This window comes from Ursus maritimus, unplaced genomic scaffold, assembly GCF_017311325.1.
Source record: "Ursus maritimus isolate PB19 unplaced genomic scaffold, ASM1731132v1 scaffold_5, whole genome shotgun sequence".
NCBI lineage: Eukaryota > Metazoa > Chordata > Mammalia > Carnivora > Ursidae > Ursus > Ursus maritimus.
Window position 1 is genome coordinate 40,558,932 of NW_024426663.1, and position 24,757 is coordinate 40,583,688.

General features: G+C 35.7%; 1 protein-coding gene across 2 annotated transcripts in view; it reads right to left on the minus strand.

Annotated features, from left to right (window-relative positions):
* IPO11 (importin 11) overlaps positions 1 to 24,757 on the minus strand; it is a 203,463-nt gene that overhangs the window by 64,482 nt on the left and 114,224 nt on the right. For both annotated transcript variants that reach the window (XM_008691374.2, XM_008691375.2), the window contains exons 25-27: positions 14,073 to 14,168; positions 13,282 to 13,395; positions 6,849 to 6,970 (exon numbers count right to left, since the gene is read on the minus strand). In XM_008691374.2, coding sequence (XP_008689596.1) covers positions 6,849 to 6,970; positions 13,282 to 13,395; positions 14,073 to 14,168 — 332 coding nt within the window. The remainder of the gene's footprint in view (positions 1 to 6,848; positions 6,971 to 13,281; positions 13,396 to 14,072; positions 14,169 to 24,757) is intronic.

The window sequence follows — 24,757 nt, forward strand, 5'->3', positions numbered from 1 at the left end:
TAACCAGTCACTACTATAAACTACATTAGATTACATACAAAGGAAATCCATAATCCAAATATTAGTTTTTGAAAAGCTAAGGGTATCTCTCCCATTTGTAAACCATATATTCAAAGGGAAGATGGAAAGCAGAGCCTCAACAGCTCAGGTTCTAAAATTTCCAAGTACTCTTAGACATGTTTTATTCTCCTTATCAAACAAGGGGAGAGGTATAGAATCACCATTCAATATATCCTATAATGACTGTTCCTTTCATGGTCGACTCTGGCACAATAAAATTTCTTAACAACTTTCCCAATGACACCTCACTGCCCCTTTCTGCAAGTTACTACATAATGAGATAATACAAACTGTTAGAAATCAGTTCAAGTCAATCTTGAGGAAAAAAGCAGCAACAATAAGAGCAACCACCACAAAACTAAAACCCTAGACTCTATGCTCCACGAGGGCAAGGATGCATCTGTTTTGTTCCTCCCAGTAACCTCACTGTTTCTAGCATTCCACGGACATTCGGGTCAGTATTTGATGGAAAGGGGCAGAGAATGATCATTCAGCTAAGGGGTAGGTAATCACTAAGGGTGCTTTCTACCACTCCAACTCTGAACTTAGTATACTGTAGGGCACACTGAAATAGCTTGGCCAAGGCTGGACCATCTTGTCTATCAACCGCACACAAGAAGCAGGGGAAAAGTATGTTTTCCATCAGGCAGTCTTCCCAGCTTGTCTTCTCCTATCTGGACTCTAGAACAAACACAAGAATCTGACACACAGACACAGCACAGCTTTTTAGAAGCAACAGAGACAATGTAACTTTAATTGGTAATTTGACTTCCGGTAACAGCTCAACCTACCAACGGAAATCCATTCATAAAATCAGACGTATACAACGTATGAGAATTTGTTGTTTAAAATTACCCATTGCCCTACTCTACTAATAGAATTGGTAATACATTAGTATTGAGACTTTGATTAATCAGGTTAGAACCAGTCTTGAAGACTCTTGTCTTTTTTGAATTGAGGCAGAAAATTAGTATAAACAAATGTGTCCACTAATAGCTTTTCATTTCAAAATTAACTATCATTACAATGAAAACAATAAATGACACAAAAGGATTTACTTAGCGTTTGCTGAATGCCTGAAGAATTTATTATACTTTATTTGTATATCCTGTGCATATTTTTAATCGTAGCATTTCAGAACAATATAAACTGTCTTATTCACCAGAGTAAACTGATTTTCAGAGAGACTAAGTGATTTCCCAAGAATTAGAACAAAAATGTAATTCCAAATCCCACAATCTCACACTACATCCTTTCTCAACTTATAAAAATAGATTTAATGCTCAAATGACTACCGTAAATTTTAAAAATACATCAAAATTCATTCCGTACTTCTTTTTTGAGAAAGGGTATTAACAGGAAGGGAGGCAAAATTTATATATACAACTAACTGAACAAATCAAAAATATTCCTAAAGTAGCCCCATTCAAGAAACTCTTTAATTTCCAACAATACTACAAATCAGAGAATCTATAAAAAAAAAAACCTCTCCTTTTTAAGGCTGCTAAATGTGAAAATGTTTTATGGTGTGTTAATATGACAAAACTGAAAAATGATCTGTTTACTGCCTCAAGTAGTACTTTACAGAGTGACCAAAAAGTATACTATACTTCCTCCCAGGACTGACAAACTGAGAGATCAAATTAGCTTAATTTTTCAGGCACAAACATTCTTTAGAAGTTCAGAAAAATGTTACTTAGTTGGGAGAAAAAACAGCACACTCTTACTATAAGTACTAAATTCGTCACTCATTCATTAAACTTACTGTGGACCTACTAAGGTGTTAAACATGGTGCTAAGAACAAAGGTTGGTTAATACTCGGTGTATTAATCATGCCTCCTTACTTTCTGTATGCTGATGGTTTGACAGTTGGGGCCTTAATGACCCTGGAAAGACTGCCCCTCCCAGGGCTACCCACTTCAGAGAGACAGTAAATGACTGCCTTCCTGCATAAATTACACATGCAAACCAAGGGATCCAGAGCCCATACCCAACTACCTCTTTCATGAGGTTCTAACACTCAGGGCCACTATCCCCCTGCCCTTAATCACCATAGGGCCAGGTAACAGACAACTCTCAATAGTGCCTACACCCTACAGCCTACTGAAATCATTTAAACTAGCCAATCCTAAATCTCCTTACCCTCACTTTCCCATTCCTTCCCACGGAATAAAGGCTCTTGCCCACATTGTCCCCTCGCTCCCTCTGTCTCCACACCAACCCTGCTGTTTCCTTGTGGTTCTGTGTGATGTGGCTCGCATCCTCCTCTTGGTAACTGTGAATCGGACAAAATATCTTTCAATGGCAATTGTCCCCTGATCTGATGGCCTCGCCTTATCTGAATAAGAATAAAACCTGCATTTTAAAGCACTCAGGACCTACTAATGATGCATTCATATTTAGTGATGTCTACTGAACAAATAAATGAAGGAATAAGCAAAGACTGAATGCTGGCAACAAAGAGGCAAGCGAACACTAGATCAAAATTTAAAGACCTGAATCCTAGCATTTCCAATATGTGAAAAGTTGGGCAGCAGCAAAATGGATTAAACTAATTTCCCCACAGGCCAATGAGTAGGTTATCTTTAACAGTATTCTTAGATGGAAACTAACAATTGCACAATTCATCACAGAGAATAAAACTGACTCTACCTTGAAGGCCCTGCCTTTCTAGGATGTGTGTTCTACTCTCCAGCCTTACTACTCTCAAGCCTCAAGCCCTTGCTCTGATGCCTTGAGCTGGGGGGCGGTGGGGGGGGCATGGTGAGAGAATGAAGACTACAAAAGAGTACATTCTTCCTTCTGGAAGTAATGAAAATGTTCTAAAATCAACTGTGGTGATGGCTGCATGACTGTGAATATTCTAAATGCTACTGAGTTGTATGCTTTATGTGCACGAAATGCATGGTCTATGAATTACATCTCAATAAAGCTGTTAGCACACACAATGTTTCTAAGGTATTTTTCTTGTGAAAGACTAAAAAATTGAGAACCAATTTTTACTACAGAAAAGCTACTAAAGGGGCACCTGGGTGGCTCAGTCAGTCAACCACCTGCCTTTGGCTCAGGACATGATCCCAGGATCCTGGGATCGGACCCACATCGGCTCCCCGCTCAGCAGGTAGCCTGCTTCTCCCTCTCCTTGTGCCTCTCCCACTGCTTGTGCTCTCTCTCTTTCTCTCTGTGTCAAATAAATACATACATCTTAAAAGAAAAGAAAAGAAAAGAAAAGAAAAGAAAAGAAAAGAAAAGAAAAGAGAAAAGAAAAGCTACTAAAATCTGCACAGATTTACAGATAAAAGAAAATACAAATACTAAAAAATACTAAAGAATACATGACCTAGAAGTAAAACATGCTTCCTACTTTAAGGGATGAAAACTAAAGTCTATCATGTTTCTTTGGAAAAAAAATTTTGTAAGTAATCTCTACACCCAACGTGGGGCTCAAACTCATGACCCCGAGATCAACAGTCACATGCTCTTCTGACTGAGCCTGCCAGGTACCCCAAAAGTCTATCATATTAAATACTCATTTAAAAATGGGCAGCTTACACCAAACATAACATGGTAAACAGGTAAAACAACATGTCTACACTGTAAAAATTATAAACTGCCTTTTATTTAACTATGTTTAACACCAAAATACTACTCTTTGGAACCTGTGATCTTGATTTGACTAGTCTAATGTTTTAAAAGTTGTAAAATGATTTATCTTAGAAACTATCTTAGAAATTCCTTAAATAATAATAAATTTCCAAATGTGGCTATTACATGTACTAATTTTGAGATAAGCAAGAATTATGGAGAGGTACCAAGTGTCCAAACCAAGAAGGTTTACTAAATCTGATACTCTAGGAGTTTATTATAAAGGCAATTTCTCCTGGAAAGCAAGCTGTCATACCTAAAAACCATGCTGCTTTGCCAATCTCTTTTATAATTATTCAAATGGCTTATTTTAAATATTCCCATTAGTGACACCCTTAAATTTAAAAGTCAAAGTCAAAATTCTCACAACACTTGCTCTCAAAGAATACTTATTCACACCTGAAATTCTTAGAACTGCATTATGAAACTGTGTTTTTGAAGCTGGAAGATGAACTGGTATTTTAGAGAAGAAAGTCGAAGTAAAGTTTGATTATTCTCATTCTCATCTCCAAATCATAGTTTTGTGTAATCTATGCCTTTGGAGGAAAACATGAAAAGACGTTATGATACAAAAATCAGATGAAGAAAATATTCCCTATATGTTTAAATACAGATCCTAAGAAAGGGAGAATATTCAAACCTGGAATTATTCCAGCTAAAGAGAGAAATAGTAAAACAAAAAGGACAAAAGACAGGTGCACTGCACAAGTTAAAAAAAAAAAAAAAAAAAGACTGTACTATGTTAAGAAGGTAAGAAGATAAAACAAGAATGTGCCCAGCAGATACCAACAAAATCATGAATCCTTAAATTGGTGATAATTCAGAATACTGTAAAATATCATCAAGCACAAAGTGACATTCCTTAGAACATATGTGGTTAACACATATTTTTAAAATAAATTAATGAATAGGTGTACAGATACTATACTACAGATCTGCTTATTTCAAGCAAGGAAAATGTTACACAGCAATGTCTAAAAGAAATGCAGGAACAGAAAATTACTATTACATGGGAAATTAACCAGGTATTATTACTGGGGATGCAGAAAGGGGAAATTTTTCCTAAACTCCAACTACGTAGTTTAAGTAGAGGAAAAGTGATAAAACAATAAAACTGCTGATCTAAATTTCCACATTACTTTCCACTAGATAATGTGAATATAAGTGTTTTTAAGTTCTATCATGAGCCATGACTATGTGGCAAACTTATACAGCAACTAAGTTTTTTGTTCGTTTGCAGATCATTACATTTTCTGTATCTCTCGATGTTTCTTTAGTCACTAATCTGACTATAAAGTTAAATAATTATTCTTTAAAATTCTATTACTACATTATTCAAAACTTTCTTGGTACCCTTAAGATGATGTGAATTCACTGGTGCCCAAAACATTTTTCAATACTTACTTCATTTTAAAAACAAGATCCACTCTTCCTATCACGACTATCTCCTCCCAACTTTTCAATCTGAACTCTTAATGTTTAAGAGAACTCCAAGTCTTAATAAAGTTCTGCCCCTCAATTTAGACAGGGTGTCATGAGCTCCCCCACCCATTTATTCCTGACTTGAAGAAGCCTTGTATTTTCCTTAAAGAAGCCAACTATTTTGGCCACTTATATAAAAAAAGTATTTTTTGACCACACACTTACATCAAATTAAATATCAAACCAAATAGGTGTCTCATAAAAATGTGAAACAAATATACTTTAGATACAATTAGATATCCTTCTTCATCTAATGTGTGTTATTTCTTATTTACCCTCAGTGATTTCAATATTTCATGTTAGAGAAAACCCTAATGTGCTTTTCTAACCTTAGCATTTTTTTCCATTCATAAATTTATTTCACAAATGTTTGCATAGCGTGCTGGCTACTGCCAAAGAGCAGGTTCTTTTAACAATTCCATTTTAAAGGCCTGAATAATCTCAAGTCACTATTTATTCATGAAGAAAAGGAAAGAGCAATAAAATACAGGTAGCTAAAATCCAGTTTTCAAAAATTAATAAAATGCCACCCAATTTCACAGTGAGGGAATATACTGGTCTTGTGCATGTCCACCTGAGAAAGAGCACCACCTGGTAGTTAAAAAGAGCAAACCCGGGAATCAAGTTGCCCCAGGTTAAAATATGCCCTATGTCACACCACATGCCACACTCTAGGCAAGTTAGTTTACATTTTTAAGTTAGTTCTTTGCTCTATAAAAAGAAAATAATATGCCTATGCCTCAGGACTATATTAAAAACTAAATGAGATATAACTGTCAAACATGAAGCAAAATATAAAGACATACAGTATGTGCTCAGTAATTAGTACCTATTATTATGGCGTTAGGACAAAACAATTACTTATGTGCTTAATTCAAACTATGATACTAGAAATTAATAATACCTACATTTTTAACAATTTCCAAAGCTAACTGGATTTATTTCACTAATTTATCATTAGGATAGATGTGTTTGAAAGTTCCCTAAGACAAAATGATCTAGTTTATTCTTCTCATATAAAATCAAGTCTTAAGACCTGCTTTTATGCCTTTAAAATTAAAAGTACAAAAAAACAGCAGGTGATGCAAAACTCCACAAAGACAGAGGTAAAAATAAAGAAAACAGATATTCTTATTTAATGTCCAAAGCAAAGCATTTTGCATTTGCTTTACGGAAATGAGAATTTTAACAAAGTTTGTACGCTATAATAAAATGAGGTCATCAATGTAATGAGAAAAAAGTATTTGGCAAGCTTTTTTAGAGATAATTCAAAATTAAAAAAACCAACAAATTACATAATATTCTTTTGAATTACTAGGAGGACAGTTTTTTATGAAGTGCTACTGACATTATATTACATACTCATCTTATATTAAAAAAGGACCTAAAACAAATAAAATCTGATTACAAAAAAATGAAAATTCAGACAAAATTAAATTATTAAATGAATACGACCAAGTTGAACTGCAGTGCCCACCACCCCCATTCACTACTTTTTAGATCCAGACCAACACCTGCCCCAGCATTAACTACTAACAAAATGAGCACAAATATACATAAAACAATACTGCCCAGCAACATGCAGCAATACCAATGGCCAAAAAGGGTGATAATGTCTTGATGCTTTAAAGAAACAAATTCTTAAAAAACATTTCCTTACCTATTATCAGATGGCAGAAGAGAAAGCAAAGCCAAAGCTGAAAGTTTTCTCCTTTCAGGCTGCGTAATGTTGTCCATGCGATCAACCCACATTTCAATCATATTTCCCAAAAGCTGGTCCATCTGAAAAAAGAGCAAAAGGCATCTCGAAATATTTGAAATGCTATTCACTTGTGGCTAAGTATTGTTAAAGGCTAAAACCTCATAAGGCATAGTTAAAGTTCAATTCCAACAAGCCACAGAATTGGAATGTAAGAAATTGGGGCAAGCCTTGAACTGGAAAGGAATAATTTGAGCAAAATCAGAAAATGACTCTAATTAATCTTAGGAGCCAATTTATTCTGAGAGCTAAATAGACTGTTCAAAACTAGTATATAGCCCATGAGTGATTTTAGTAATTTCATTTAATAAATCACCAATCCAATACATTCTTCCGGGTACATTAAAAAAGTACATGCATTTTTTCAAAATTGTCAACTTGTACTTAGGTTACAGTTATTCTGCTGGATGATTAGGTATTTCCATGTTTAAGGTGTAATTTGCTGGACTGATTTGTTGCCACTTTCAGAAGAAAGGGCAGATTACAACCCCAAACTGCACAATTTCAAAGAAAAATAAGTCAGTCTCTAGGACATTATGTGCTATATTAAAAATAAATGAACACAAAGGGCGCCTGGGTGGCTCCGTAGGTTAAGCGTCTGCCTGCAGCTCAGGTCATGATCTCAGGGTCCAGAGACTGAGCCCCACATCAGGCTCCCTGCTTAATGGGAAGTCTGCTCCTCCCTCTGCCTCTGCTCCTCCCCCTGCCTGCACACTCTCACTCACACTCCCTCTCTCTCTCAAATAAATAAAATCTTTAAAGAAAAAAATTAAATCAACATAATACAGAAGTAGAAAGTGTGCTGGTTAATTGTACCTACCAACTCAGCTAGGCTAAAGTGTCCAGTTGTATGGCCAAATACTAGTCTAGATGTTGCCATGAAAGCATTTTGTCGATATGATTAACATGTACAAGGAGCTGACTTAAAGAAAAATTATCCTAGATAATGTGGGTTGAGCTTCATTCAATCAGGTGAATTTTGCCTTAAGACCAAAAATTATGGATTCCCAGAAAAGAAGAAATCCTGCCTCAAGACTATAACGGAAATCCCGTTTGAGTTTTCAGCCCTCGCTAAAAAATGAGAACTTGCCAGTCCCCATAATCATGTGAGCCAATTCCTTAAAATCACTCCCTCCCTGCTTCCTCCCCCCCATTCTCTCATATCTCTCTCACATTCTCTCTCTTTTTCTTGTCTTTTCATGAGTACATGCACACACACACAACAGATTCTATTTTTTCTGGAGAACCCTGACTAATACACTTAGAATCTAGAACGTAAAACACAACCAACTGTGCTGATCATACAGACTGAAAGTGAATCTCAGGGTCTGCCTCATAAACACTTGTCAACTTTAAAAAATGCATTTAATATCAAAATCTCTACCTCCTAGATTTTGGTAACTTCAAATTAATCTTCAGTTCCCACACTTTTCTACTTTTATGCCTCTACATTTTTTCCAAGAAATACTTCAACATTTTTTAAAAGTAAAAAACTGTCAAGGACAGGCGCCTGGTAGCTCAGCTGGTAAAGCGTCCCACTCTTGATTTCTGCTCAGGTCATGATCTCAGGGTCATGGGATGGAGCCCCAGGACAGGAAGGGCTTCACACTCATGGGGAGTCCACTTCTCTCCCTCTTCCTCTGCCCCTCCCCCTGCTCCCACAAGCACTCTCTCTATACATAAAATAAATAAATAAATCTTAAAAAACATAAACAGTCAAGGGAACACTTACTAGTTCAAGACAGTTATTTATACTTGAGCTCTGCAAACTGTGTGCTGCATCCTAAGATGCCACAATGAACTTTTTATAATTATTCAGAGAAACACAGAAACATCGGTCAGATACTGCAAAAATTGTTCCTTATGATTACTTCTTATCTTTGCAAAATAGTACCCAGAAATCCAGGTAAAACAAAAAGTGAAGGTGGGAAAGTCCAATCAGATTCTGAAGTTTGAGAATCTGAGTGGTACTCAAGAGGTACATAAATTCCATTAGAGAGTATCTGTGGATATTTAAGAATGAAATAAATATATTATTCTTTCTTTAGATTTTTGTGTATTATTTTTCAATAACTACTAAGTTATCAGGACAAAAATACATACTAAGCTGTTTGGACCCAACCACTTAATAGAAGCAATTATTAGATATTTTTACTTCTTTTGGCCTATGAGCACTGTGAAAATATTACAAACACACTAAGGGAACCATGAAACACGACCATTTGGTAACTTCTGATATATACCACATCTTCAATTCATATTTAATTTGGAAACAAATGGTAGAGATGCTCTCCAGACTTACTGCAATTATTGTCTAGTAAGCAAGATTTACAAAACAAACCACTACCCATTATGAAAGCAAATATCAAGTTATCATTAAAATGTAATAAATTCAACTAAAGCTGCAATAATGTACCTGGTTGGAATAAAGATTCAATCAGCATAGACAGATATCTCTATAGTCTACTTTTATTTGTAACTTATTTATTTTCTTCATTATAAAAATAATAATAGCACAAAACAGTGAATTTGTGGGAACTTTAATTAAACAAGCAATTAGAACACAGGGACCAGCAAGCCTTATCTGTAAAGGGACAGTTACGTAGATATTAAAGGCTTTGTGGGCCATATATTCTCAGAAGCAACTATTCAACTCCCAATATCAGTCATAAACAACATGTAAAAAATGGACACAGATGTGTTCCAGCACAAAACTTTGGATAACTTTCATGTGTCAGGAAATACTATTACTTTTTCAACCAATAAGAAATATAAAAACCATTCTTTCTTCAGAGACTTGACAAAAACAAGCAGCAGACTGGATCTGGCCCATAGGCCACACACAGTCTGCTGACTCTGAGGAGCACGAAGAACAGAGCCAGAACAAGGATAAAACAAGAACGGTGTGTAGGGTGCAAAATGTAAGGAGTTGAGCTTTAAAGCAGAACAGAACAAGATGAGGAATCAAGGTAAGGAAGGTGAGAGACTGGGAGGGAGTGTTTGAGGGACAGGGAATGAAGAGTCTGTATGCAACGACCCTGGAGCAAGAGGAAGACAGGCGCTCTCAAGAAACTGAAAAATGTTGTGTGTGAGGAACGGCTGACCAATGAGCTCCGAAAGGAGGCTCAGAAGTGGCTAAAGGAGTCACGAACCAGACTACGGCAGGCCTTTGTAGGCAAACCTACATTAGACAGGTTAGACTTCCTCCTCAATCTAAACAAAATCTCAAAACCGAGGTTTGCAACAAGGATGTGATAAAATCCTATGTACATATTAGAAAACTCTGCATGGTTGCTCTGAAGTAAACGTTCAGTAAAGTCTGAAAATTCTAAATAGGACAAATGGAACAAACCTTTTGTACAAAGATAAACCAGTAATACTACTCAAATTATTCAGCTACAAACATTTTTATTATATCTTTACAATTATTTACCCTGGAAGCATATAAACATTATGAAAACAATCTTAGTACTGAAAATATGCATTTGCTGGACCCCCCTGAAACCCCACTACAATCGAAGTAAAGATATATAAAAAGCAAAGGAATAATCCCATAGGGTCTATAAAGAAGAGAAACTACATTGGGTAAAGATGGCAACAGTGTTTGGAAGATGGCGGGTGGACGAAAGAATGGTAAGTGACTGGGCAGAACAGAAAAGCCCGAAACCAAGCTGCCTGCCAGGGGAGTAACAATCTAAGGTACACAGCTTTGGTTCTGAGAACCCTGCAATCACCAGGCCACAAAGAAGGCAGACGTGAGGTACAGAACTCAAAACAGGAAAACTGACTGAGAATCTGTATAAGGAACAATTAGAACCTTATAAATCCCCTTTCCCACTCCCACATAAAATGAAAATCTAGATCCTGAACAGTGAGACACCCTCATCAGCAAAGCCCTTTCCCCACCCCGAGTTCTGAAACACTTGTTCATACCCAAAGAGAGGCTACCCCTGCAGGAGAAAAAGGGAAAAAAGGGCCTACAAATACTTTTATTTTCTAGGAAATTTCCTTACAACAAACTATCATTCTTCAATACCCCAAGGCTCTAAGCTCTAAATTAGGTGATCGGTCTAAAAAGTTCTCATTATTCACTCAACATAAACAAGTAACTCTGAAAGACTGAATAACAAACGCTTGGAGGACAAACTGTTCTAACAGTGACTTCTGCAATGAGCCCAGCTCCTCTCCCATAGATATAAAGTCACTCTCAATTTAACTTGGCTTACTCTACTGTATCATACTGTTTTCAAGTGTTGAGAAATCTCTCTCCAAGATCCCTGCTTCCTTCCAAGCTCTCTAGATTTACTGGAACTCATTTGCCTAGCCCTATTTAATTCTTGCATATATTTTTGATGTTCTTCAGAAGTGTGCTCACCGTCAGAAGGAGCCATTCGAACCAGAATACTATTTAATTCACTTCATCTCTACACTCAAAAAAGATGGCTTGACATGTTTTGTCAAATTCTCTGAGGGGAAAAAAAAAGTCCTCTTCATAATGAAAAATGAAAAGAGAAACGATGAGAAGTATTCCATGAAAAGCCTGTGCTCTAAAGACAGGACTGGAAATAAGTCTGAACCAATGATACCAGGTCTTTCCTCAATCTTTCACGCTGCCGGTGGGTTCCAACAGTACCAGCAGTAGCCACAGTTCATTATTTCTTTTCTTTTCTTTTTTTTTTTTTTTAAAGATTTTATTTATTTATTCGACAGAGATAGAGACAGCCAGTGAGACAGGGAACACAAGCAGGGGGAGTGGGAGAGGAAGAAACAGGCTCATAGTGGAAGAGCCTGATGTGGGGCTCGATCCCATAACGCCGGGATCACGCCCTGAGCCGAAGGCAGACGCTTAACCGCTGTGCCACCCAGGCGCCCCCACAGTTCACTATTTCTTAATAGGAAATTAAGCCCAGTGGAGGCGGCCTATGCATGGTGCTGATGATTGTACATTATGAATATGTTTAAAAGTATTGAACCATATACTTCAAAATCGTTGAGGATAAATTTTATGTTATATGTATTTTATCACAAAAAAAAAAAAAAACCTGGAAAAAAATGTAACATAGTAGATACCTTTTCTCTTCCCACAGCACACTGAACCTATCTCTGACATAGCATTCATACTATTATTGTGCAATTGCCCGTTCAAGTACTCTCTCCCTGAAGGTTACTCTAGGCTTGTCAAATCAAGTGTCTCCAGTGTATAGTGTAAAGTGCCTGTTCCAGGATGGACAGGAGGCAGCACAGTGTGGTCACTGAGATATCAGGCTCTGAACTCAGGTTGCTGGAGTACATAAAGCAGCTCCATCATTTACTAGCTGTGTGAAATTGAGCAAGTCAGTAAATCTCTAGAAGCCTCAGATTTCTCATGTGTGAGATGGAAATAAAAATACTATTATCTCAATGGATTTTTGTGAGAATTTAGTATAATACATGACATTTATATTGTTGTTAAATATATTGTTATTATTAAAATCACTCAACAAATTTTGCTGAACTCTACTGAATAAACTCATTTAACTGTTTAATTACCCCATCGCAGTTAAATTTAATAAAGGTAATGAAAAATCTTACCTATCTATTCATCTAAACCAAGGCTAGGATTTCTAATTAGATTATACCTAAATCTAACTCTAGAAAAACTATGTACGTTCTAAAATTTGCACTTTCTTGTTCTAGATTTCTTTGAAGTAGAAATAGTTTTGTTTCACAAACCAAAAGATTTTACAAATCGCCTCCATTCTAAAGACATCATTCAAGTACTTTCAATTTTCTACATCTTATAAATCTTAAAAGATTAAGGACTTAATACATAAAAAACATATTTTAATATAATGTATACAGTCTCAAGCAACCAACTCACTCAAGAACCTATTCTATACTTTCCCTGGTAGTTGGTTTCAGTTACAGTATTTGTTAAATAAGACTTTGCTGAAAAAGTCACTTCCCATAATGATTATGTTAGAAACTCACCACATGACATTAAGAGTAAGTTCAATAAAGGAATGGAACAAAGATTGTAAATAATTATATGTAAAATATTTGTTTCCTTTTAAGTGTGAGTAAAAAAAAAATGCAACCATGAATGAATCAAAATTCCATCTTACGGTTAAGCAGAATAAAATTGACTATGATGAAAGAGAACAAATGTAAATTTCAATTGCCATTCAGAGATTCTTTTTTCTTTCTTCTTCAAAATCAGAGGTACAATATAAGGTATTAAAGTTTTAAAATATAGAATTTTAAATACAAGAGTTCTGTAGATTTATTATTTCCCCAATTACTTCCAATCCTTATTTGAAAAGACTTTCTTCAATGTAAGTAATTTGATTCTTACCTCCTGATTAAATTTATGTGCCATCTCATTAAGAAGTGAAGAAAAAAAACTAGTGTTTTGTAGCAGGACTCGACCCATAACTCCAAGATATGTTGACATCACAACAGGATACCTCTGTATAATCAAAATACAACACACATAAAATTATATCAAGGTATGAGTATAAATATGACTATGAACAATCATAGACATGGTAACAGTCAACAGGGATATAAAATAATATTCTCCTTCAAAATCGCTTTAGGATATACTGCCAGTATTACCTGAGTTATAACTTTCTAAATATATGTCAGACAATGTAATATACACGTGCTACATATATATATGATGTGAATTTTAAAGACAGAGGAACACAGAAAGAATACTTACCAACGGCTTATTTATTTATTTATATTACTGTAAATACTCGTATAATACATGGTTATGTGGATCCACTTAAGAGACTGACTTAGAAAATAACTGGTATTTTCATATATTCCATATGTACTACAACTCGCACTGTTCTTTCCCATTACTCTTTGTGGATGAATACACATGCATTTCAGTGAGAGATTTATCAAAAAGGAAAAAAAAAAAAAGAAGCTATAGTTTGTGGATAAAGAAAAGGCCAAGCTATATAATTATCCTGAAAATTACTTAATTTACTTAAAAACAATTCAATAATAAGAAAAGCTTTCTTTTTATATCTAACAACAAAGAAGAAATAATTTTCCAAAGAAGAAGGAAAAATAATTGAAAGTAGAACCCTAGAGTCCATTACTACCCTTAGAAGCTTATGGAAAAAATCTTACCTCTCCTTCTATAATACCTCTGAAAACACAGGGTAGAATCGGTTGAAACATTTGTGGACCTAATACTGGGTTCACTTTAAGGGCATTTTCCACAACCTAAAAACCAGAAAGACTCAATGGTAACACTTAATAATCCAAGTCACTGGTTCATGTAAAATACAGGTAAAGAAAACAATGTATTAAATATCACACACTAAAGCTCAGAATACACACAAACACACAAGGTATTCAATATTCTGGCACTAGACACACTTTTACAAGACAATCCATTAAAAACGGATAGGATATAAAATTTGATGTGAAGTGTATAATAGACACATCTCGCATAGAATTATATAATCACACCCTAATAACAGGTATCATGTTGTTCATTATTACATTTGCATTTTAAACAGATAGCCCTTACAAAATGGTGCACTAATAGAGTCAGCAAAACGCATTTCAAAAGTGTTGGCTTTTTTGTAATAAGCGAAACAGTATGGTACTGGCATGACAACAGACACACAGATCAGTGGAACACAACAGAGAGCCCAGAAATAAACCCACGATTCTATGGTCAATTCATCAACAAAGGAGGCAAGAATATGCAATGGGAAAAAGACAGTCTCTTCAACAAATGGTGTTTGGAAAACTCAAATAGCTACATGCAAAAGAATCAAACTGGATCTCTTTCCTATACCATACACCAAATAAACCTCAAAATGGATTAAAGACCTAAATGTGATTTCTGAAACCATAAAATTCCTAGAAGAAGATGCAGACAGTAACCTCTTAGACATCAGCTGCAGAAACATTTTTCAAGATATGTCTCCTTTGGCGAGGGAAACAAAACCAAAATTCAACCACTGCAACTACATGAAAATAAAAAGCTCTTGCATAGCAAAGGAAACCATCAACAACAACAAAAAGACAATCCAACTTATACAACTCAACACAAAAAGAAAAATCAAAACAAAATAACAAATAATCCTATTAAAAATGAACAGATCACATGAATAGATATTTTTCCAAAGACATACACATAATCCAACAGACACATGAAAAGATGCTCAATCATACATCATCAGGGAAATCCAAATTAAAGTCACAATGAGATATCATCTCACATCCATCAGAATGGTTAAAATCAACAACACAAGAAACAAGTGTTGACAAGGATGTGGAGAAAAAGGAATCCTCATGCATTGTCGGGAGGAAAGCAAGCTGGCGCAACCACTGTGGAAACCAATATGGAGGTTCCTCAAAAACTTAAAAACAGAAGTACCATTACTGGCTATTTACCCCCCCCCCCCAAATTAAAACACTAATTCGAAAAGATGTGCACCTTATATTTACTGCAGCATTATTTACAACAGCCAAGATATGGAAGCAACCCAAGTGTTTACCTATAGATGAAAAGATAAAGAACACGTGGGACACACACACACACACACACACAAATATTACTCTGCCATAAAAAAGAATGAAATCTTGTAACTTGCAACAACACAGATCAATCTAAAGGGTATAATCCTAAATGAAATAAGTCAGAGAAAGTCAAATACCTCATGATTTCACTCCTGTGTGGAATTTAAGAAACAAAACAAAGAAAAAAAGAGACAAACCAAAACACAGACTCTTAAAAACAGGACTGGTGGTTACCAGAAGGGAGGTAGGTGGGAGGATGTGTGATATAGGTGAAGCGGATTACAAGTACACTTACTGTGTTGAGAACTGAGTATGTATAGAACTGCTGAAAACATTATATTGTACACCTGAAACAGTATACGTGTGTTAATTATAAAAAAAAGGGGGGGGGAGTTGGCTTTTAATAGAGAAAAGTAAAAAGTTTAGTAAAAACTAAACTCACTGTCCAGAAATCAATCTACCTGTAAGTTTATCAATAAATTAGACAAAAACAGCTTGTTGCATACATGTTGCTTATATATTGAGAAATAATCTTATTTCATTTATAATATAATTATATAGGTTATCAATCATAAGCACTGATTGTCACAGGTAAAAATTCTGAAGGATGAGTGAGAGTGTTTCCCTTTATAACAACGACAGCATGAAATTCAAGCAGAGTGAGATCTTTTTATTTTTGTTTTATTTTTTAGGAAAATAGGAAGACAGTAGTCAGGAAGCAGCAATGAGGACCAAGAAGGAATTTTCCATGCTTCCAGCCCCACTCTTAAGAGCGAAGGAATGAAAACAGACACCATATGAGAGGGTTATAAGCAAGTACTAATCTCAAGGCAGAGCCAAGTTGCCCTTAAAACTTGCAGCAACATTTCTGAAGGGTGACTATCGACATTCTGAGTGGGACAAGGATTTATTGTTCAGGACTACTACATGCATCGAGGGGCTTTTAGCATCTTTGGTCTCTGTTCATTATGTGCCGAGAGCATGCTCCAAACATGATCACTATCAAATACATCTCCGTGCAATTTGAAACATTCTCAAGGTAGGCAAATAGTACCCATGGATGACAGCATTTCTCTAATTTTCAGCAAGAGGTAAAGGGAATGTCCAAAGGAAAGTTTAAAAATACAAAAACTTTTACAGTGGGCCAAGTACTGTGCTATCTACTAAAAGATAACAGGATAAAAGTTATCACTGTTTCTGATTAAAAGCAACAGGAAATGAAATTCAGAAAATAATTAAATCTGACCTCAATAAAGATTATTTTTAAAAATTTGGAATAAAGATGAGGAAGATGTAGATAAGCTAGTAAACTAAATCTCAGAAGTTCATATCATCGCAAAGTCTCTATTTTAGGTATGAATGGAAAATAAAGCCATCTGCTGATGGTTAAACACATATTTAGTTTCATTTCCTCCTGATACCCTACTATAATTACAGTATAAGGATTTTAAAGGGAAGGGGAGGAATTTTAAAAGGACCAAGGGACGAGAGACAAATACTCAAAGATATAAAGAAGAAATTCAAAAAGTGATCAGGTCACAGAGAGCTAAAATCTGAGGAGGCAATGGACAGGGTGGAGAAGCCACCTGATTTCTGGCATCTCTGTCTTCTCCCTATCTCTCATCAAAACCCACAGAAATTAGTACCTCCTTTGGAGAAGAGGGAAAGGAAAAAGCTAAAAATAAGACTGATTAAAAGTCTACGTAAGGAAACAAGTTGCCAGATACTCCCAAATCTGCATATCTGGGCAACTGACCATCTCTCCCGGCAGAAGAAGATAAGTGTATTATCTTTAAAGGGTCTAAAAGAGTTTCCTGATTAAAAGGGCCCAGTTGTGCCCAGTACAATCAACTAAAATAAATCTACAAGGCACATCGCTGTAAAATTTCAAGACACTAGGAACAAGAGGAAGCTACAAGCCTGGGGAGGAGGAAGAAGGTAGGAGAGTCAGAATGGCTCTGGAAGAGACTTGGACAAGGAATTTAAAGTAATAAGTTACCCGACGGGTCGATGTGTCTGAACATACTGAGCAAAGATTACTGGCAAAGAATGTAGTGTGTATAAGAAAATAACACTAAAAAAAAATATTAACTCCTAAGATACATAAGTTTGTGCAAAAAAGGAGAAGCAATCACACATGTAGATCATTATGACTTTCAGAATATAAATTCACTTACATGTATCATTCAATACAAACCAGCTGTCAGTATGCATTTTCTTTACATATTAAGATATCATCATTATTGCATAAAGGATCCACAAATATATCAGGGCTTAAAATGGAATCCTTGTATTCGAAAAGGTTAAGAACCACAGCTAGGGAAGATGAGATTATTTCTGAAAAATTATGTTGGAAAATGCTATTATCAGACTTGGAGACAGGGGTAGTGAAACAGAAGCAAGAGAAAATTCAGAAAGTAGAACCGGTAAGATTTAGAAAACCAACTGAAGAGTTAACCAAAGGTGAAGAAGCTGTAATTGCTCCAAGTTTGTATATTTGGCCAATGGGGTATAACAGTGGTCCCACTAATAATAATAAGGTTTTGCTGTGGACATGATGACCCTGAGATGTGATTTTTTTGACACATGACACTTTACAGTCCACTTTCCAAGGAGGATATAGCAGTTTTGACTTAAAAGCCACAGAGCTCATAGACAGAGCACATAAGCAGAAAATCGACAAACAAACAAGAGCTTTGAATGCCATACTCGACAAGTTGGACCCCATAGACATATATAGAACACTACACCCCAGAACCAAAGAATACTCATTCTATTCTAATGCCCATGGAACATTCTCAAGAATAGACCATGTTCTGGGTCACAAAACAGGTCTCAACCGATACCAAAAGACTGAAATTATTCCCTGCATATTCTCAGACCACAACGCTTTGAAATTGGAACTCAACCACAAGGAAAAATTTGGAAGAAACTCAAACACTTGGAGACTAAGAACCATCCTGCTCAGGAATGATTCGATAAACCAGGAAATCAAAAATCAATTTAAACAATTTATGGAGACCAACGAGAATGAAAACACAACGGTCCAAAACCTATGGGATACTGCAAAGGCAGTCCTAAGGGGAAAATACATAGCCATCCAAGCCTCACTCAAAAGAATAGAAAAATCTAAAATGCAGTTTTTATATTCTCACCTCAAGAAGCTGGAACAGCAACAGAGGGACAGGCCTAATCCACGCACGAGGAAGCAGTTGACCAAAATTAGAGCTGAAATCAATCAAGCAGAAACCAGAAGTACAGTAGACCAGATCAACAGGACTAGAAGCTGGTTCTTTGAGAGAATCAATAAAATTGACAGACCACTGGCAACACTTATCCAAAAGAAAAGAGAAAGGACCCAGATTATTAAAATTATGAATGAAAAAGGAGAGGTCACGACGAACACCATTGAAATTGGAAGGATTATTAGAAATTTTTATCAACAGCTATATGCCAATAAACTAAGCAATCTGGAAGAGATGGAATCCTTCCTGGAAACCTATAAACTACCAAGATTGAAACCGGAAGAAATTGATTCCTTAAACAGGCCAATTAATTATGAAGAAATTGAGTCAGTGATAAACAACCTTCCAAATAACAAAACTCCAGGCCCGGACGGTTTTCCTGGGGAATTCTACCAAACATTCAAAGAAGAAATAATACCTATTCTCCTAAAGCTATTTCAAAAAATAGAAACAGAAGGAAAGCTACCAAACTCATTCTATGAGGCCAATATTACCTTGATCCCCAAACCAGGCAAAGACCCCATCAAAAAGGAGAATTACAGACCGATTTCCCTAATGAATATGGACGCCAAAATCCTCAACAAGATACTTGCTAATAGAATCCAACAGTACATTAAAAGGATTATCCATCACGATCAAGTGGGATTCATACCTGGGATGCAAGCGTGGTTCAATATTCGCAAATCAATCAGCGTGATACATCATATCAACAAGAAAAGACTCAGGAACCATATGATCCTCTCAATCGATGCCGAAAAAGCATTTGACAAAATACAGCATCCTTTCCTGATTAAAACCCTTCAGAGTGTAGGAATAGAAGGTACATTTCTCAATCTCATAAAAGCCATCTATGAAAAGCCTACTGCAAATATTATTCTCAATGGGGAAAAGCTGGAAGCCTTTCCCTTAAGATCAGGAACTCGACAAGGATGCCCACTCTCGCCACTATTATTCAACATAGTACTAGAAGTCCTTGCAACAGCAATCAGACGACAAAAAGGGATCAAAGGTATTCAAATTGGCAAAGAAGAAGTCAAAATGTCTCTCTTTGCAGATGACATGATACTCTATATGGAAAACCCAAAAGAAGCCACTCCCAAACTATTAGAAGTTATAGAGCAATTCAGTAACGTGGCGGGATACAAAAGAAGAATAAACATAGTTAAAATGTCCATGCTACCCAGAGCAATCTACACTTTCAATGCCATCCCGATCAAAATACCGAGGACATTTTTCAAAGAACTGGAACAAATAGACCTTAAAATTGTAGGGAACCAGAAAAGGCCCCAAATCGCCAAGGAATTGTTGAAAAGGAAAAACAAAGCTGGGGGCATCACAATGCTGGATTTCGAGCTGTACTACAAAGCTGTGATCACAAAGACAGCATGGTACTGGCACAAAAACAGACACATAGACCAATGGAACAGAACAGAGAACCCAGAAATGGACCCTCGGCTCTTTGGGCAACTAATTTTTGACAAAGCAGGAAAAAACATCCGGTGGGAAAAAGACAGTCTCTTCAATAAATGGTGCTGGGAAAATTGGACAGCTACATGCAAAAGAATGAAACTTGACCACTCTCTCACACCATACACAAAGATAAACTCCAAATGGATGAAAGACCTCGATGTGAGACAGGAATCCATCAAAATCCTAGAGGAGAACATAGGCAGCAACCTCTACGACATCGGCCAAAGCAACCTTTTTCATGACACATCTCCAAAGGCAAGAGAAACAAAAGATAAAATGAACTTATGGGACTTCATCAAGATAAAAAGCTTCTGCACAGCCAAGGAAACAGTCAAAAAAAACTAAGAGGCAGCCCACGGAATGGGAGAATATATTTGCAAAAGACACTACAGATAAAAGACTGGTATCCAAGATCTACAAAGAATTTCTCAAACTCAATACACGAGAAACAAATTAACAAATCATAAAATGGGCAGAAGATATGAACAGACACTTTTCCAATGAAGACATACAAATGGCTAACAGACTCATGAAAAAATGTTCAAAATCATTAGCCATCAGGGAAATTCAAATCAAAACCACACTAAGATACTACCTTACGCCAGTTAGAATGGCAAAAATTGACAAGGCAGGAAACAACAAATGTTGGAGAGGATGTGGAGAAAGGGGATCCCTCTTACATTGCTGGTGGGAATGCAAGTTGGTATAGCCAGTTTGGAAAACAGTGTGGAGGTCCCTTAAAAAGTTAAAAATGGAGCTACCCTATGACCCAGCCATTGCACTACTGGGTATTTACCCCAAAGATACAGACGTAGTGAAGAGAAGGGCCACATGCACCCCAATGTTCATAGCAGCTCTGTCCACAATAGCTAAATCGTGGAAGGAGCCGAGATGCCCTTCAACAGATGACTGGATTAAGTAGCTGTGGTCCATATATACAATGGAATATTATTCAGCTATCAAAAAGAACGAGTTCTCAACATTTGCTGCAACATGGATGGCACTGGAGGAGATAATGCTAAGTGAAATAAGTCAGGCAGAGAAGGACAATTATCATATGGTTTCTCTCATCTATGGAACATAAGAACTAGGAAGATTAGTAGGAGAAGAAAGGATAAAGAAAGGGGGGTAATCAGAAGGGAGAATGAAGCATGAGAGACTGTGGACTCTGAAAAACAAACTGAGGGCTTCAGAGGGGAGGGGATGGGGGAATGGGATAGACTGGTGATGGGTAGTAAGGAGGGCACGTATTGCAAGGTGCACTGGGTGTTATACGCAACTAATGAATCATCGAACTTTACATCAGAAACCAGGGATTACTATAAGATGACTAACATAATATAATAAAAAAAATTAAAAAAAAAAATAAAAGCCACAGAGCTCAAATTATGACTACCTCCACTGAAGAAGGCTCCTCTGTAAACCTAGGATCAAAATCCTCCTGCACATTTTGATCAGCAACCAGTGCTTTCTATTCTAAACAAAATTTTTAAAAATGCATCTAATGGGGGCGCCTGGGTGGCTAAGTCGTTTAGTGTCTGCCTTTGGCTCAAGGCGTGATCCCAGGGTCCTGGGATCGAGCCCCGCGTCGGGCTCCCTGCTCCACTGGGAGCCTGCTTCTTCCTCTCCCACTCCCCCTGCCTGTGTTCCCTCTCTCGCTGTCTCTCTCACTGTCAAATAAATAAATAAAATCTTAAAAAAAATGCATCAAATGATTTCAGTGTTAATAAACAATTTTACAGATTTAAAGTGAGATGTATGTACACCCTCATGGACAAGCAGCTTCCACAAGCAAAGAACTCCAAAGACAACGGATATGATCAAAGATACTTAAAGTAAGGTAATTTACAGTAATTAATAGAATTTAACTCATAACTTACTCTTCTTGGGAGGGGAATCATTATGTTCTCAGGGATCTTAGCTTGTTTGATGTGTTTTAATCAATTTAGTTTCATTCTGATACTCAAACTGTCCCATCATTAGCCATGTGGGAGCTCCTTCAAATTGATTCCTGCATCCTTTTGACAGAATCCCACCTTCTCTTCCTTCTGGCACAAAGAGATCTCTCCAGTTTATCTTGAGTATCTCTTGTCTGAACTCTGGGCTCAACCAGCAGGAAACAATATTTACAGACCACAATCTATGCTCTGGGACATTTATTGCCACTGGATTGACACTGCTTCTAGGTCTTTTACTTAGACAGCATTAGGATATTTATTTTCTTTTCCTGTAAAGTATATAACGTAAATTCACCAAATCCAACGGACATTACAGCATTTTATATAAATTCTTTGATCTTATATTTCCATCTTTCTCATACATCGAAAAGTCTCAGATTATAACAACATTAACTTGTTTCTAATATATGTAACATTCCACATATATACTTAAAGGTTTCAAAATAACCATATAAATCATTACTAATAACAATAACACTGCTGAATGCAATTTATAATCTCCTTGTGTTTCCCTCTGTTCCGATGTATCCCACTAGCAATCCACATGTAAAATACTATATATTAAAATTACTGGAAATATTCTTCTCCGATGGCTACGGTACCAACATAATAATAGATTCAAATGTTTTAGCTTGTTTTTGATCTTTAGGAACTGCTTTTTACTTTATTATTTTAAATCATGTAAAATATCTATTTGGCTCCAAAAACCAAAGAAAAAACCAGATACACATCCTGAAAGATTAACCTTCTATCCTCTCTCCATCTTCTACCTACATAACCACCTTTGTTAATTTGGCTTGTTTTTCTATTGCTCTGTAGGTTGCACTCTTTAAACATAAGAAAACTTAGGACACTGGTCTTTGTTTAGAGTCTCGGAATCACTCTAGCACTGTATACAGAGGCAGTCTTCGTTTCTTTCTAAGCTGCACAGTACTCGTCTGTGTGGTTTAATAAGTTGGGGTATGTCCAATCATCTAATTACCTATTATAAATTATTTTTTACCAGCATTTTGTTATTACAAATTAAACCTCTACACTTTGGCTTTAATCCATCCCTTTTGTAAATATACTTGGAACAGACTATGTTTTTAAAATCCCTGTTAAAAAATGCAGGCTTTTAGCTAGTGTTTTGCACTCAAACTATTTCCTGGCTTTAGGCTTACATTGCAAACAAAGTGGTTAATAGCATGGATCCTGAAGTCAGAATGCCTACATTTATATCACAGCTCCAATACTTACTAGGTGTGTGACCTTGGACAAGGTATTTACCTCTTTGTGATTTAATTTCTCATCTGTAAAATGGGGGAAAGAACAGTACTATCATCATAAGTTTATATGAGGACTGAATGAACTCTATGTTATGTGCTTAGAAATGTGTAGCATATAGTAAATGCTAGTATTATTGCAGAATAAAGTATACCTTAAAAATATTTGTGCCATCTTAAATAAGCCTTACCACAGTGAATGAAAGCAACGTGGCTTATTACTACTTCATAAGACCATGACAAGAGAATTTCTAAACTCAAAGTGGTATGTATACATATAGACAAATTTCAAATTAAAGAGAAGTTAACAATTCAAATTTGAGTATTTTTAGAATATAATTGTATTCACCTAGATAATTTGTTCTGACTCACAAAATATAATAAGCCTATTTTTGCTCTTAGCTATTTTTTCCAAAAGCAGGCATACTTGTCTCTCTATCCAATTTTTGTAACATTGTAATTTTCTGCTTCAAAGAACAAAGCAGTTACTTCCAGATACTGTCAGAAACAAGTACAACAGTGACATTTAGCCAAAAATATATTTAAAATGTTATATGGCATACTATATTAAGAAACAGTATCTGAGAGGTATTAAAAATGAAAATAATGAGTTAATATTAAAAACTATTACTATTATACCTTTACTGGAACTCTGAGAATAGGAGAAAGTCAAAAATTTTGAGAGTTCTCTTAGCTTTCAAGTAAAGGCATAAAAAGACCACTGTCCTAAAATATTCATTTAAAAAACAAATAATTTATTCATGATAATTAGCATACTCCTAGTATTTATCATCAATTAAATAATAAAATCCAATTTCTGAGATTTCAAATAAAATGTACTGGTTTAGCTACAGCAATGTTTACACAAAAATAGTGTTAAAATGTTATTAGGTGGCCAATTTTTAATTCAAGTACTTATATCCTATCAATGAACTGTTGGCATAACTATAAGTTGGCTTAATTTGTAACTTATGTTAAATGATACAAATATTTTAATTTATATTTGTATGATAAATGATTTGTGCTGAATTTTTAAATCAAATATTATTAGGTATAACTAAGAAACAATATCACCTTCTTTCACATCAAAGGAAAAAGAAGAAACAAAAATTTTTTTTTCTAGTAAAGTTGTAAGGGTGGTGTTATACATTATATAAACTTGGAAATTTTCATAATAAAAATATTTTAAAAGACTATGCTACTATTCTGGAAAGCAAGCAAAAATTAAATACAATTAATTTTAAAGGGCCAGCTGAGATATATATTTCTTGATAAAAAATAAATCTCTATCATTGTGTAAATAGCCTGCTTAGTTTTGAAATTTTATCTAATGTATTCTT